At 41.4% G+C, this 17,236-nt stretch overlaps 1 protein-coding gene across 23 annotated transcripts in view; it reads right to left on the reverse strand.

The window, feature by feature from the left end:
• Positions 1 to 17,236, reverse strand: part of nbeaa (neurobeachin a) — a 110,944-nt gene that overhangs the window by 27,852 nt on the left and 65,856 nt on the right. For all 23 annotated transcript variants that reach the window (XM_074672545.1, XM_074672535.1, XM_074672551.1 and 20 more), the window contains exons 13-25: positions 16,013 to 16,181; positions 10,133 to 10,212; positions 9,763 to 9,825; positions 9,276 to 9,373; positions 8,707 to 8,799; positions 6,282 to 6,390; positions 6,078 to 6,159; positions 5,716 to 5,839; positions 5,410 to 5,602; positions 3,795 to 4,481; positions 3,069 to 3,515; positions 770 to 987; positions 439 to 592 (exon numbers count right to left, since the gene is read on the reverse strand). In XM_074672545.1, the coding sequence (XP_074528646.1) occupies positions 439 to 592; positions 770 to 987; positions 3,069 to 3,515; positions 3,795 to 4,481; positions 5,410 to 5,602; positions 5,716 to 5,839; positions 6,078 to 6,159; positions 6,282 to 6,390; positions 8,707 to 8,799; positions 9,276 to 9,373; positions 9,763 to 9,825; positions 10,133 to 10,212; positions 16,013 to 16,181 (2,517 nt within the window). The remainder of the gene's footprint in view (positions 1 to 438; positions 593 to 769; positions 988 to 3,068; positions 3,516 to 3,794; positions 4,482 to 5,409; positions 5,603 to 5,715; positions 5,840 to 6,077; positions 6,160 to 6,281; positions 6,391 to 8,706; positions 8,800 to 9,275; positions 9,374 to 9,762; positions 9,826 to 10,132; positions 10,213 to 16,012; positions 16,182 to 17,236) is intronic.

Genomic DNA, 17,236 nt, shown 5'->3' on the forward strand with positions numbered 1-17,236 from the left:
TTTAAAAGGGTCAAATAAGGATCAAAACATTTTGCAAGAAGTGTTAGGGAGAAAGTTAGAAATAATGTGTTAATGAAGAGAACGATTCAGGAATTTTTTGGAAATTTTAATTTGTTGATCCTCTTTTTTTATATATATATATATATATATAGATAGATATATATATATATATTTTTATTTAGAAAATGCCAAATTCAACAAAAAAAATCATGTTTTTAAATTCCAACTTCAAATGCTACGGATAAAACTATTTCTTTAATTTTTCTAACCATGCAAAATAAAACCTCCCCTAAGTACAGGAGGAATCAGGTTTTAACAGGTGCTCTTAGGTTTTTCCTGGCAAACACTGAGTTAGAAGCCTACAGCCGAGCTGATCGAAGCAGCTGTTTACATGTAGTTCTCCCTCCCACCACAGGGGAGCAGAGTAGAGCCACTTACAGAAGGGGAGGTGGCAGCAGACAGAAGAGGCAAGATGCCTCCACAGGCAATGATGATGTTGTCCACCATCTGAGAAATGAGGTGGATGGTGTTGTGGACGAAGATGATGTTCTCGTTACTGTTGACAAAATCCATCACAGACTTGGTGGAGTGGCTGAAATGAAAAAAGAAGAGACACTGTAGAGATCAAGACTGCCAAGGTATCATTTCACTGGCAAAAAAATGTGGTACAAAACTAACATTCAAGGTTTGAAGTTAGTTTAAAGAGCATCTTTGATTCACCTGCTTTTTATAGTCTGAATTTGGAAAAGACTCAAAATCTCTGACTCACCTCCTCCACACATGCACATCAGTCTCCAGTGCGAACAGCAGGTCAGTGAGCAGCCTCTGGTGCATCGGAGACCACTTGAATTCTGGGATGCGGAACATGGTCGTGCGTGGGCCGGGGCTGAACTGCCGACGCTGCTCCTCCGTCATGGGCATGCCCCTGAAACCCAGATCTACACGAAGGTCCCGCTCCAGCTGGGATGCGGAGCGACCGTGGAGAGCCTGCACAAAAGGAGGCGGACACGGTGAATCTCTTATTAGTCATCTCGAGTGAACCATGGTCAGGTACATGCAGTTTTATAAAAGAACTTCATCACAGAAACCACTTGAGGATCTTTGGGGAGTTATTATTTCATATTAACTGAGCTTTTAGGTAAACTCGGTTCATGTGTGGGCCGTTACTCAGCTTTTCTATCAAGACAAACAGCACGTTTTTTAAATTTATCACTCCCTGTCTTTCATTTTATGTCGAACTGGACCAAGGTTCCCCTGTTCAGTCCTTGAAAAATAAAACCAAAGAAAAGAAAACTCTTAGCTCCACTCCCTTACCAACACTGAGGTACCCATGTTTAATTAAAATAAAATATACTATGAATGTCTTATATCGGTGCAACTGAAGCTTAAAGCAACTTTAATTGTTTAACATCCCTAAAATTTTCACAACCCAAAGGTTATATTTTATAAGTTTGGCTTTGCTGCTTAAACAGTGTTATGAAAAATACTCTTTCAAGGCCATTTAGAGGCTTTCCCCCCATACTTTTATTTTATCAGCGAACGTATAATGCAGTGATGCCAAAGACGAGCTTCACTTTCTGACAAAAAAATACATGAGTTTTATAACTATTAGAGTTTTAATATAGATCAGTTAAAATAGATTTGTGTAACAAAAACAAGATCTGTTTTCACTGGGTTCAACTATACAGTAAAGTCATGGATGGCACAACAGACACATTGAGTGAAGCCAAAACCTCTGAGGGCTCCCCTTGTGGTTGGCTGCAGCATATGTGACAAAGCCTGTCACTTCTTTTCTTATTACAGATGGAACATGAGATACACACAGGGATCTTGACTTTAGTTAAGAAGCTGAATGCTTGTTTTGGTGAGCGGAAGGCCTTTGACTTCAGTCGTAGGGGGAGATGGAGGTTTACAGTTCATGGGTTCATCCCTTCCTTTAAGACTAAAAAGGCTCAGTGACCTTGTTAGGCAGTTTTTCTGTTCATCAAATTTTGTCAAGAGTTTCAACTTTACAGGGTAACACAGGACCACCACTGAAAGCTTCCAGTTTGTGATAGCTTTTTAGAAGAATAAGACATCAGGAAAAAACTCCTTATACAGATGCAGTGACCATATCCATGAAAAAGCATATACAGTTGTGCTTTTTGCTGTTCAGTATTTTTTAAAGGGGTTGTTTAAAAAAATAGTTTAAAAGTGATTTTAAAAAAAGACTCCCTTCTAGATATATACCTGATCATAATCCACACTTGATGAGATTATCAGCCCCAATATTGCTGGTTACAGGTTATTCTGAATTGCTGATTATTAGCTTCCAGTTTGGGTCGTCCAGGACCAGATTGATTTACGGCACGTCCAGGTCTCTATGACAACGCCACGCCAGCAGACATGGTTTAGTAGAAAGAAGAGACAAAACACAGAGATCTGTGTTTTTCCCTCAGCTAAAACAATTTCTATGACTAATTTTGTAGTGATGGTAGACACAGGAGCCTAACTGTCAGTCAGCCAAAGGACAGAAGAGCAGAAAAAAGCTGAATGGGAGAGTGAGTCAGCTGTAGCTGAAGGCTTATCAGCCTGTGTCACTCTCCCATAAATGGCTCCTAAACTACTTACAAACTGACAGTGTTGACTTGTTGTCACGTTAGCCTACAGATATGTTGGAGCACGGGGCTAACATATAGCCCGCTGCTACGTTTGCTTGATGGTTAGTTGGTGAAACCGTTTCAAACCGTAGCACTATACTGATAAGTACCTTACCTTGGCGTGTTGTATCCAGTAAAAAGTTGTCTTGAACAAAGAAAATTTGTTTTGATTCGATCTCCATTTATTTCCAAAACAAACACACGCCTCACTAAAAGTAATTTATGACAGTGTGTGAAGACTCCAGGCCACAAGGTGGCGAGGAAGTGCAATCAAAACAGATCCTCCTCATAGCATCTTTATCATCAACAACCTTTTTTTAAAAAAAACAAAACATAATTTTCTGCAGATGCATTTGAAGGTCAAAAATCATAAAGCTTTGGAGCTTTTGCAGCCCACAGAGAGTCAGTTTAGAGTGACCAAAAACAAACCTGAGTAGTTGCAGTAGTTTGGATCTTCTTTGTGTCCTTGTCTTTCCCATCATCTGACCTCTCTGTATCAGATGTTGTGCTGGCTGTGTCTCCTCCAGTCTTTAACCCCGCAGCCTCTCCCTCTGCCCCGGATGTGCCCTCGCCCTCTGGGAAATCTGGTCTGGATGCTCCCTGGATCTGGCTCTGGCTCTCAGCCTCAGCGATGGAGCTGATGTCAGCGAGCGGGCTCTGGATCTTGAAGGGTCCGTCCTCTGGAAGCTCCCCTGCTGTGTGGCTCTGCGTCTGTGTTAGATCAGAGCCGCAGGTTGTCATGTGAGCCAACAGGCTCAGGTCGTCGCTTGCGCTGGTGGAGTGAACTGGGACAGCGCCGGATGGTGGGGGCTGGTCTGGACTCGGCAGCACGAGGGGGTCTGTGGCTGCCAGAGCTGGGAGCAGCTTTTCATCAACCTGGAAGGATAACAAAGGAACACTGAGTGATTAAGAGAAGCCCGCTGCTGCTGCTGCTGCTACTGCTGTTGCTGCTGCTGCTGTTACTGTTTGTGGTTATTACATTTGATAATTAATAAACGTTTGTTTTTTTCTTTTTTCCCTTTTGTCTATTGTTCTTTTGTTTAATTAGAAATCTAAACAATATGTACGACATTTTTGATTAAGTGCTAATAGTTTTATTTGTCATCAAAATATGGCAGAGATAAGATTTTCAGGGACAGTTGTTTTCATTCCTACCTTGCTGAAAAGAAATCCATTGTTGCTCGGGACACTGTCCTTCTCGTCAGCCAGCGTAATGAGCGGCCCCATGTTCCCATCATCCTCCAGGCTGACTCCAGAAAGCCCCAAGCTCGTCCCAATCCCCACCCCTGAACCTGGCGTGTCATCTTTGGGCGCCAGATTCCCATTGAGGTTTTGAACCACAGCACAGTACGCACTATCCAAGAGAGAGTCCACCTCCACCAGAGGTCCGTTCTCCATTCCTCCCCCGCCCCCTCCACCTACACTTCCACTGAGTCCTTCTGGAGACAAGTCCAAGTCGTCCAACTTCACCTCTGTGGCCTCCACCTTCTCTGCTTTAATGTCCACTAGCAGGTCATGGACTTCAACCCTCACCCCTGGACCTGTGCTCTGCTCACCGGGTGTCAGTGCCTCTCCGTTTGGTCGTTTTACGGCGCCTTCAGCGAGGAGGTTACGCGAATCCCCACCAGCGCCCTCGCTGTACTCAGCCTCGCTCTCAGGCGTCTGTGTTTGGGAGTTGTCATCAATCTCCAGGTTGCCGTTGACAACAGGGGCAGGTGTCGCAGAAAGCCCAGAGATGGTGGAGACGGAGCCTTTCTTCCCCTTCTTCATGTTCTCCTCCTCCTGTCGCTGGTACTCTTCATACATCTTCGCCAAATACTCTTTGTGGGCTTCGTAGGTCACCTGTGACAGAAAGCGATTAATGTCAGTGGTTACGTGATCAGAACACAAGTTAACCTTTAGATCAATATCCTCTCCATTAGGAAGACCTTATGGTGCTAATAAATCATCGTTTGGATAAAACTGGGACACTAGCCTAACGGGGCCATTACACCATGATCCATAATGTGCCCTTTCTTTCTACCAGCATGAAAAACTGTCGGACTCTCCACCACTTAACAGTGAACAGTGCTGATCCAAATTTAAAACAATATCGACCCATTAGTCAATATGCTACACCTTTTCAGTTTTAGAAGTCAATGAAAGAAAATCACATTTTCAAAAAAGTCCGTATTTACAAATCAATAACAGACAGCTTCACTCATATCGATACTTTTGATCAATATCATCAGTTTATGTCTTCATTTGTGGAATGGATTTTAAATAAAGCAATAAGCTGTCATGGTGAGGAAACAATCAACGAGAGTCTCTTCATATTTCAAGAGATTTGACAAATTTGCCAAGCGCATAATGACGTGCAGAAACAAGAATGTGCAAAGAGGGAAAAAGTTCCTTTAAATACCTTTTTGAAAGTTATTACTCAGTATCTGTTATCTACTTAAATGTGCTACTTCAGGATTTATTAATTTACGATTTCTGTTTTAAATCATCTCAAAACAGAAACAGTCTTGATGTCAACAAAGATGGCAACAGTTGGATGTCTGAGACTCCTCTCAATGAAGCCTTTAGTTTTTCTGTTCAAGGATTTTTTATGATTGCAGACTGCAAGTGTGTTAAAAAATTGGTTTCTTATTTGGAATCTGATGTTTGGAAGCTATTGAATGAAGTTTATCAGTTAATTTATTTATTTTAAGGAAATATATTAAGTTGAAACAATGTCATGAAAGTTAGAGATTAAGAGAAGCTTTTTCTTTGTGCTTCCCAGGCTCACCTTGGAGTGTGCGATGGAGAGGGTATCAACCCAGACCCTCCAGCCTCCCCACTCGTATTTGATGGCGTGGTACAGCAGGATCCTAAAGATGTTGTACACCATCTCCGTGATTTTCTGCTCCTCTGGGTTCTTGGGGTTGATGTATCCGAGGGAGAACATCCAGTCCTGCCACACAGAGCACTGCAGCAGGCAGCTGGGACACAACACAAACACTAAGTGTGAGCTTAAGCCTTACATTGAAAAATAACAGTCACTGCAAGAAGGAAATGACTTGAGGCTAAATAGATGCACTTTTTGTGCTCTTACCGCCTGTTTTCGCGGCTGTTACTGAAGAGCTTTATCATGTCAGAGAGGAAGAGTCTTCTGACTTCCATTAGCTCAGCACTGGGGGACGAGTTCTTCAGCAGGGTGGCTACTACCTTCAAAATCACTGGGTGGGAGGTAAATCAATCAGGCAATGAAGAGAGGATAAAAATGGATTAGAAAGCAGGAGGAGCAAAAAAAAATGGAAATGAAAGAAAATGAGAGAGGAAGAGGATAGTGCCAGGCAGATCAATAGGCATGAGATTGTAGCAGCTTCTGAGTTTATGCTTTGTTTTTTTGTTTACTTCGTTATAACAACACAGCATCACTGACAAGCAAAAGAACACTAAAAGACAGACACTTACTGGGATTCTGGATTTTAACCGTGGAGTCGGGCTCTGGGTGGGGTTTGTGAACCACCTGGGTGCAGACCTGTTCTGTGAGAATCTGCACAGACACACAAACACACACACAGGGAGATTTACAACTGTCAGCTACACACCATGGCAAAGCTTCAGCTCTGGCGTCTCCTAGCAGAATAAAAAGTGCACCACTTCACAGCCACCAACCTCATAAAGGGTATTGTATGTGGTGATGGAGACGGTGTTGGTGTGCATCATCAGCCTCTCTCCCAGCAGTGTGAACAGGCTGTGAGTGTGCATGATCTCCACCTTCCTCCTGCACACACGCACACACACACACACACACACACACACACACACACACACACACACACACACACACACACACACACACACACACACACACACACACAGAGGCAGAGAAAGCTTGGCATTCACAAGAGAATTTATGGCAGTTGAAATTGACAGTGATTGTCACGAGCAGGATGACAGTCTGATATTGGCACCATGTGGTCCTGTCAGTTATGATGGGACCAAAGAGGACAAGAGATGAATACTAACAAGAGAAATTAACAGGAGGCATTAATAGAACAGCAACACTGCAGGAGTCACTGAAGTAACAGTCCGTAGGCTCCAGTTTAGTAAACTTGCAAATGGCTAAGCTGTGAGTCAAAGAGGCTCTGACTTGAGTGGCCCAGAAAGGGAGATGACCAACCTTGAGTATTTTATTAAAATAAGTTTAAAAAAATAATGCTCTAAGGTTCAGAACTTAACGTTGTGTACTCTTTACAGTACTGTATGGGTAATGGATTAAAAAATATTTTTATTGTTGCTTCTGATTTCCTAACTATTGGCAGAAAAATCCACGAACCTGCTTTATCTGCTAAGTATGTGTGAACCATTGAAGTTTCCTCTTGTGAGGAGTTTTCAGACTCAGGAAAACTTTGGCCGTATCGTAACCCACAAAAGCAAAGAATTTCATGAGCTTGAGGGTGCGTTATCTCAGTTATATCTATTATTAGTGCCTGTAAACACTGCTATTGGGTAGGTAGCAGAGGAAACAATTCACAGCAGTGGACAACCTTTAAAAACAGCCTTTTTACTTTCAAACAATTATAATTATACAATTGAGTTAATTAAGTTTGAAGACAGCAAAATTAAATTTTAACCACTCCATGACCAAAAAAGCAATTAGATAAAGAGTAACAATTTACCCACAAGAAGAACTTAGGTGAAAAACAAAAGTTCATTACAGAAGCTTTCAACTCAACCTTTATTGTGTAAAAGTCAGTTTAAATTTTATTTTGCCTTTCTCAAGCTGATTAAAATTAAGTAGACTGGTTGACTGGTTTAATAAACACCTTTTTAAAATGGTTTGTAAATCGGTTTCAGGGGCTTTTTATACACTTGGAATAATATTTTTTTATTAATACTAAATTGTTTTAACTTTAATTTCCAACAGTCTTATTCATTCTGACAAGTAAAACAAAGAAATAAAAGGTTAGTTGGTTGTAACCAGGGGTGACTGGAGTTCTGACAAAATGACTTCTCTGAAGTTAGGAAACCACTCAGAAGCCAGACAAGTTAAACACAAACTGATTAACGTGGCTAAACACAGGACCACACAGTCTGCAGGCAAAGGTGTGAAATAGGTTTGTAGGGTGTTGCGAATGTCAGCAGTATGAGCAGCATCAGCTTTCAGCTCTTTCTTGCAGGTAAATGTCCAAGACATTAACTGGAGCAACTTTTTCTACCTAACTATAACTGAGTGTATGTTAACAAACTGTTCAGATATAAATGTTTTTCTTTCATGTTGTTGTTTTTACAGCTCATGTCAAAGCCTGACAGATGTATGAGACCAAATGCAAGCATTCACCAGTGACATAGTCTTCATATACATCAACTTGGAGATAGATGTAAAAGTAAATATAAAGGTCATTGAACATGGAACCAGAGAAGGACACAGAAGGTGTAGAAAGTCAGAATAGATCTTAGTATGGTTTCATTTGATGAAAGAAAAATAACCTTTTGTCAGCCTTTTAAGCTAAAATCAAGTGAATTATATGTAATCAGGACACATTTTAATATGCGCCCCTTTTTAAAACCATACACTTGACTGTCTTTCAAATAAACAATGATAGTTATATTTCCAAAGGTATTAAAGATGCATACTAAGTTTAAAGAGCTTATGGTTTGAGCATGTGTGAAATAGGGGGGAGTCAACGTTCAGGGCTCAGGTACAGCTTAACAGCCTGATCTCATGTTTCGCAGCGAGTTGTGTGGATGTGACATGGGATGGATAAATCCCCCAGCATTCACTGCTGCTCATCAAAGTTCCTCATCTCTGCCAACGCATGCTGTTGAGATGATTATTCCGCCTGGACTCGATGATGAGGACATTATCTTTTTTTACACACACAAAAAAAACAGAGGCTCACCGGAGGCTGAGCTGTTATAGTTTTTCAGTTTGACTGCAGAGTGTTTTTACCCACTTCCAGACATAAATAAGATTTTTGTTGTAGTTGTGACAGGAAAATAAGAAGTGCTTTTAGTGCTTTCTTGTTTCAGTGACGTCAGTGAGAAGAGAAACAGACAAAGGAAGACAAAGAAAGACAGAAAGAGGGATACTGACTTGTGACCGAGGTGCTTGAGGAAGTAGCCCAGGACTTTAAGGGCTTGGACCCGAATGCTCTCACTTTTAGATGCCAGGAGTTTGCAGATTACCCTGTAACACAATGATAGCATGTTGGTGAATTAATTATAATACCTTAAACGAGGGAAAACAGTGATAAGAAGAAGGAAGGTTCAAGACGGAAAAAAACAGAGATCTTGTGTCAGCATTTATGCCCAGTTGTGCTTTTGGGGGGCTTCCCAGTTCAGTTTGAGCCCATTAATAATCACTGCTTGATTGAAGCTTTAGCAGCATCTGTTCTCTTTTTGAACATATATACAATTTATGATTTAACCCTACAATTAAAGAACTTATTGAATAGAGGAGATGCAAAAAACCTACAAACAGAAAAAAGTAAATTTTGGAAAAAGACAGAAGCTGATGAGGATTGAATGTAATCTTGTTACAGTAAGTTATATTAAAAAGGCCTGACAGAGGGTCCAGACAAATATTTCACATAGACGTATGTTAAAAACAGCAAATATCTTTATATGGTAGGGAATCTCTCATGGATCTTTAATAATATTTACCTTATGCCATTCCTCTGGTCAAATGCAGGGATCATAGATGCAGGGTGTTCAGACATAAGAGCCACCAGCAGCTGGAGCACATCATGGATATTCTCATCCTTCAGGGAGAAGAAAGAAAAATGGTGAACAGATGAATACAGGAGACAGATGAAGCTTGAATGGACCGATCAATGGAAGGGTTAAGAGGACAAAGGGAGAGTTGTAAGGTTGAAGAGGGGAGTGGGGGGTGTGGAGGAGCAGGTGGTATATCAGAGCAAGAACAGATATAATTGTTACAGAAGAGTACACTCTGTTCACTCCATTGTTGCACCATTCTTCAAGCTGTCACAGCACCTGAGCTGACTCACTCTCTCCCTCCTTTAAGTGGACCGTAACTGCAGCCGACAAATTATAATGCGCATTTTGCCAGCCCCTTTCGTCTGCTCTCACCATCTCTCTGTATCCCACTTTGTCAGACTTTCATTTGAGACATAAAGTTTGAATTTACCTCATGCATGGTCAGCAGGTAGTTAAGGATACTCTGCAGCTCGTCCTCCTTAACGCCTCGGTCCTGTGAAAACACAACAAAACTTATAAGATCTTTGATTTTTTTTTACCTCCTTAACCTCAGATGACTTCATTAATCCCGTTCATAGTTGGTCTCTCACACTCTCTCACACACACACAAAAATATAGCCGGAATCAATACAAGCCTGCATAAACACAAAAGCCGCTCAGCTTCTTTCAGGCGGCCGGTCTTTGATGCAATTCTCCACACACACATTTGAGATTAAGCCAGAGGCCCCCGGCAGGCACAAAGAGAAAAGAAGACAGACTGGAGAAAGTGATTTCTTGCTACTAAAATTATGTGGCTGTACCTTTAGTATGAGCTGCTTGAGGAAGAGTAGCATGAAGGCTCGGAGCGAGATGATCTCCTTTTGGGATGGCCGTGGTCCGTCTAAACAAACAGAAACAAAAGAGTAATTTCCTGCTGAAAATCTATTCTTTATGCTCGATAATGATGAGTCTGTTGATTTCTCTGGATAAGCCCCACTGTTTACTGATATTAGGTTTTATTAGACGTCCTGGAGAGCAGAGAAAAACATGTCAACACACACATACACACACACTCTGTGATAGAAGTGTGAACTGAAAGTCACTTCCATTAACTTCAGAGGCAATTTAGCAATCTGGATATTTCATAGTTGTACTAAGCTGACTGATTACAGCATAGACATGGCCATTTACAAAAACGTGACTGATGGTCTAAATGATCCAAACCAAACAGGCAGCGTGTAATCCACTGTATAAACTTCAGAGCCCTGGCACCCCATCAGTCGTTTGCTGTGAGGGCTACAAAGAAATAATCAGGCTGAAAACACAACAGCATCTAAAACATATACCAGAGCAGTTGCTCGTGTTGGGATTGATGGCAGCTCCTTTTTTAGAGTAACACGTCCCATAGCTCTCCACTACTTTAAACGTGTATTTTTATGAGCAAAAAGGTACACTGAATACAAAACAACAAGTTATAATGACAGATGATTTGATATTATACCTGGCAATACGATGCAATAAGAAACGTACATTACGATGCAATATGTTCCAATGTGATACCATAGCCTCGTTTCCACCAAGCAGTCCGCTTTAAATCAATACATCTTGGTACGGGTTGGCTCGGTTAAGCCTGGTCCTGTTTGTGTTTCCACAGCCAACTGTGCCCCCTCGTGGCAGGCTGTGTGCTGCCAGGCGAAGTACAGAAGCTGTGCATGGTAAGTGACAATTCTTTTGACCAATCAACAGACTGCAGTGTTATAGCTACACCTTCTCGGATCAGATCGGTTTAGTCTGGCACCCTTATGGGAGGGTCCCAAAAAGTGAGACAGCTCATCTTGGTTATTTTGGGATCTGTCCCGGTGTTACTCAGTGGAGACGCCATAAAATGTGTGCTGTGCCAAGACGAACCGAACTGAACTGCTTGGTGGAAACGGGGCTTATGTGATAGGATGCAACGCGTTACAGTGCAATTCAACACCATTATATTACATTAAGACAACTTTCTACTGGATACAACGCGCTGAGGTAAGGGACTTCTCAATACAGTTATGTAGCAGGCTACAGTTTTTAGCCGGGGGCTAATCAGCCTTTAGCTCTGGCTGTATCACTCTCTCGTTTAGCCTTCTTCTGCTCTGACAGTTAGGCTCCTCTGTCCACAATCACTACAAAATTAGTCATAATCTCTTTTCTCACTACCACTACGTCAGCCAGAGTGGTGTTGTCATAGAGACCTAGACGTGCTGTATATCAATCTGGTCCTGGACGATCCAAACTGGAAGCTAAGAAGTAGAAATTTCAAATAACCTGTAACCAGCAATATTAGTGCTGATAATCTCATTTTAAAGTGTAGATCAGGCATATAATTAGAAGGGAGCCTTTTTGTAAGATCACTATCAAACTCATCACAGCCTGCTTAAGGTGTTAAAACCCACACAACTTAGTTTTGAGGCATTATCTTATTAGTTGGTAAAACTTGAGGCTTCCTTAAACTGCCCTTCTACAGCTATCAATACCAAACAAATGGACACTACAAGCTTCACAAGCTACCTGACCTCATCAGCATTCTACACTCCCAACAGAGGTTTTTGAGGTTTAAAGGCCACAATAAACTTTATGATGTCCAGCTTTTTGCCACTGCACGCTCTGCTGTGTCAGGATGTTTGGAATCAGCCTGATTTTATGCGAGCAACAAAGGGAAAGCACTGAAACTGCAAAACAGTACTTATGGTAAGCTCAATGAAACGTATCGCAGACTCTAAGAACATCTAAACAGATCGTCGACCCAAGGATGCTTACCTCCTGGAAATAAGCGAAGAGAAACATCAAAGACGGGTGATATGAGAGGAGGAAGATATGAGGCTTCTCTCCCTCTGAGACGTTAACATGCACCGCTGCCCTTGGATCACATAAGTGTGTTTCAGACCGTTCACCAGCTCTTTGTGAAAACCCAAACATGACACGGAAACAGTCCCCTGTGATCCATCATCCTTTCACCTGTCAGGCTGGAACATGCTGGAGGGATGGTGACACTCACCATCCATCATGGTAACACAGCCGCTCCGTGTCAAACCAGTGCACAGATGCACCAGGTGCACATGTGGGAGTGCAACCTTCACTTTAAAGTGTCTTTTCTCTACAGAGGATTTGAATAACGCTTACATGCAAGCCGCTTCTCAGGGGCAGCTTTAGTTATCCTTTTTTACTTCATGATTTTTTATAATTTTTTCTCTTTCATGCCCCTTTTATTCTAATCTGACTCACCAGTTTTATTCAGTCACCATGAAAAATACTTTAGTTCTGCCACAGAATGACAACCTTTGAGGAGTCAAAGAGCTTGTTCTTTTTTTTACCTGTCAAAGTCATGGCTCCGTATGTGAGTGTGCATGGACCTTTATAGGTTTGCAAAAACAAATGTTGGTCCTTTTTTAAAATCATGTTGATATGTTTTTTTATTATGCCTGTGTGCTCAGAATTACTTATGAAGATTTATTGCCAAACTTTGAATACATAAAAGAATAAATCAAAACAAATGTGTAAATGAGATTGGGCACCTCGACCCTTCAGTAAATCTGATAAATTTGACACATGTATTAATATTTATGTCTCTGTTTGGTTTTTGTTTTCTTTTTTTCAGAAGAATTCAAATTTTTCTAAGTCAATTAACTACTGTTTTTTATTCCGTTTTAATTCAGCTTCAGAGTTCAAAAGCAATCCAGATGCCTAATGTAAAAGGCCTGAGGTGTATTTGGTAGTGTTGGAAAAAATTCATCAACAACATCAACCTGCCTTAGCTGTAAAATAAGAGAAACACTTGGAGAAAAACTTAGTATAACAAAACCCTGTTGTTTGGATTAACATCATAAAGCCTTGTGGATGAACCAAATATCTACTATTATTATGTAAAATGTATTTTATTAATGCATATCACCCTCCAATAGAACAGTCAAGTGCAAACATGTGCTTCATTACTTCTAAACTCCATCTAGCATTATCCTTTAGCTTTGAACGGCCATCAAAACGCGTCTGAGGCTAATTGCTACTGTTATCAGCTCTTCTTTATGAAGCCAAATCCCAGCAGTCAAACAGCAATATCGCCAAACAGAAAGACAGCCAGACAGACACTCGATTAGAAATTCAAAAAGCTCCCTTGGATCTGCCAATCAAATCTGTCTGTTGCCATGGCAACACTGGATGCATACCCATCGCCGGTGCAGGGTTGCAAAGGGAGAAGGAGAGGTTGATTAAAGCGAAAAGGCCCGCTCCGACCTTTCTGAGGCTTCGCTGTGCAGGGAACACTGTTCTCTGCTGATTTACAAAGGCAGAGAAAATACCACATCTGATTCCTGCTCTGAGTGGTGTTTGGTATGTGGTGCGCTGTTTAGCTGTTCTTCTTTCAAATACAGACAAATCTTTGAGAGTTGTGTTTCCAAATACCCTGCATTCAAGAGCGCACTAACGGATGTGCATGAATTCAGCCCTATAACAAAAAAGTAAATGGATTTTTTTTTTCAGTCCTCTCAAACAAAAGTGTTACTCATAGAGGTAGCACGTCTGTTTTTTAGGAGATAGACAAAACATTTTTAAGCTATGACCTTATTAACCTAAGATAAAAACAAGGGGCGAGTTCCATTCAACAATTTTTCTCTGCATCTAAGTTAAAGGTCCCATATTAAGCAAAAATCACTTTATTAAGTCTTTTAGTGAAATTTGTGCCTCTTTGGCTTTCCTCCCAGCCCACAAAACGTGATATTTAATGACAAAACCTGTACTTAGTAGTGCTTTTGAATGTAAAACCCTGACCTAAAAAGAGGTGTTTGGATTTTGGGGATTTGCCGACAGCAGCAATTCCCTTTTTTGACCAATCAAAAGCAAGTCTGACCTTACTGGTCCACGGGACTAGATACCCCCAAACCCCCTCCTTGCCTACTCCTCCCCCCACTGCTGGAAAGAGGAGTGTGGCTGTTTTTGGCTGTAAACAGCCACATAGTTCCATGCACAAGCTTCCCATCTTGGAAGAAGACAAGACTAAGTGGCTAGAGTTCATTTATCAAGGAAATGTGCCAGCTACACTCAGTAAAACTGTGCATGTGTGTGCTAGTCACTTCACTGCCGACTGCTTTTCCAACTTTGGACAGTCCAACAGAGGGCTAGCCAATAGACTGGTCCTGGATCCAGGAGCATTACCAACCATCCGCCAACAAACCTCGGACCCTGGAAATGTGAGTATTTTAAATGCTGTGTGCTGTGGAGCAGATGTTAGAGCTTTTCCTCAGTGTCCCCCTGTCTCTGTGTTAGCTTCAGGATGCTAACTTTAGCTGCTGTTAGCCTGTTGTTTTAGCCTGTAATGTTACGGTAAACGAGCTTCGCTGTTTTCTTAACATTGTGCAATCGGAGCCTGGAAACAGCACCGCTCTCAGTGACGCAGAAGAGCGGGGCGTTTTCAGTGGTAGCTCATTTACATATGAAGGTCACGCCCACTAAATCAGAGCGTTCTGAACAGAGGGGCTATGAGAGCCTGGAAACAATACTGCTGTGCTTGATTTATTGGCTTTTTAGACCAAAACATGTTACTACCATTTCATGAAGACATCAATGATCCATATTAAACTGCAGAAAAGGAGCATAATATGGGACCTTTAAGCAAAATGGTCAGATATTTGTTGTTGTCAAGGTAATATTGACACACCTGAGCTGATGTGATTCCAATACAAAACAGCCAATGAATGATATCAAACATTTAGACACACATATGTCTTATAGATTACTGTCCTCAGCCAGTTTTTGGGGGCTTCATTTGTACTTGGCTTCACCACCTTTAAATTCTCTACAGCAACGTATCATCTTTTCATAAGATTATTTCCCCTCCTCATAGAATAAAGGCACAATTGAGTCATATGAAAGATGTATTAAAAGAACATCTTGAACTTATAATTATGAAAGAAAAAGTTCTTCTGTTGAAAAAAAAATGTCTATCATATAAAGTTCTGAAATAAAAGCCAATCAGCTCTGCTATGACTCATATTTCTTGCTTTTTCCAGAAAGACAATAAGATATTTTTAAATGAACCTGTTAGCTAACACAGCTTGACAGGAAACAGTCAGACAAAGAGCATAGAGGTGATGATTACTGTGTGGCGTCAAAAATAAATTGGTCTCAGTTGAATTGGCCTGCTTAAAGAGTGCTGCTGGGGGCTGTGTCTATTTGTACCTCATGTTTTCAGACCAGGTTAGGGGCTTGGTGTTGATGGTGAAAGAAATAGAAAAATCAGCTCCTCAAAGAGATCTCAAACCACTGCCTTTCCAGATGAAACAAGTGTTTCAGAGTTACATTGGTGGTTGGAAACAGTCAGTACAAGTCCAGTGTCAAACAGGTTTTTCAGACACGTTGGTAACCGTCTTACAAGCACTTCAGTTGGACCTTAGGTCACCTTAATTTGCTCCCAGGTGTTGATGTGACAGTGAAACAAGTACTCTGTGTGGGAGCCGTATGATTGGAGAGGAGAAGAGTAAGATTCATTCTACAAGCACTTGCAGACTGCCTCTCATCTAAAGGCACTAGGTTGGCGCTAACTTCATCAACACTGATATAAAAAATACTCATAATATAGTAAATAAGTCTTGCAGAATCCATAGACTGAGTAAAAGAAACTGTCTTGCTCTTTCTTTGATAAAGAATATGTCTGTGTGTATGTGGAAACTTACCAAGACCCTTTGGGCTGATGCCACTGCACTCCAGAGGGTTGATGGCCCAGTAATAGTACTTGAGGGTGTGCATCAGCTGCAGGACGGTGCCAACACGTCTGATGGTGGTGTAGATGGTTGCTGTGCCGATAAACTCTGATGACAGGTATGTGTAGAGGGAGAGCTGGACCTGTACACACACACACACACACACACACACACACACACACACACACACACACACACACACACACACACACACACACACACACACACACACACACACACACACACACACACACAAACACACACACACAGACACACACACACAGACACACACACACATTTAAACATTAAGGTGTATAAAGGCATAAACACACAGGTTGATGGACAAATACAAACTGTCAGCTGCCTGCTGGGCAGACACCAATCTTCTCAGTGTGCTTCTGCTGTCAAACAAAAGGCACTTTTATTGTGAAAAGACAGCCACAGGGGAACAGGAGGAAACTTCCCTCCTGCCAAAAACACAGAGTTTATTCTCTGCTTTGTGGTATTTTTGATGTTTCTGCGCCTGAAGCTGTCAAGCATCTGAGGAGCTCCTTACACAGCGTTGACATTTAAGGAGGGCTCTCTCTGATTGCTCATTTCCTTCTCCCGGTCTCCTGCTGTTCCTTTTTTCCCCTTCTTGTAATATTCCTCTCACCGATCCTCTCCATCAGCCGTGCCCAGATTTGAGTCTGTATCCTACTCACAAATCTCTTTCCTTGTTACAGTGACCATGGCACGAAGGACCGGCCCTAACAAGGAAGCTCTGTTTAAGCTGATGAAAATTAGCAGAGCGCTGCAGCCTGACAGAAACAAATCATCTCATCTTGAATGGAGAGCGCACTTCAACAGCTTTCATTACATTACATGTCACATTTAAAGTTTATGTGTTGATCTGAAACAGGTTTGACTACTGCTGAAACTCATCAAAGTCCCAACAGAGGCTTGGAGGAAACTCCTCCTAGGAATTTGTTTTTACGCTGTTTTAAAGGGATAAAATCTGCAAATGTGCTCCTAATGCAAAGAAAGTAAAACATAAGAGAATCTAACAAAAAAAGGTAAAAAACTTCAACAAAACAAGCCCATTCTGCTTTACATCAAAGTGTCATAAGCATAAACATCATGCAAGAATGCTTAAAACTATAAAGTGAGAAACGATTACAACTAGTAAAACTGAAAAAAACAACAGCAACAACAAAA

The sequence above is a fragment of the Halichoeres trimaculatus genome, unplaced genomic scaffold, assembly GCF_033239565.1.
Source record: "Halichoeres trimaculatus isolate MK-OKI-2021-1 unplaced genomic scaffold, fHalTri1.1 fHalTri1_scaffold_6, whole genome shotgun sequence".
Lineage (NCBI taxonomy): Eukaryota > Metazoa > Chordata > Actinopteri > Labriformes > Labridae > Halichoeres > Halichoeres trimaculatus.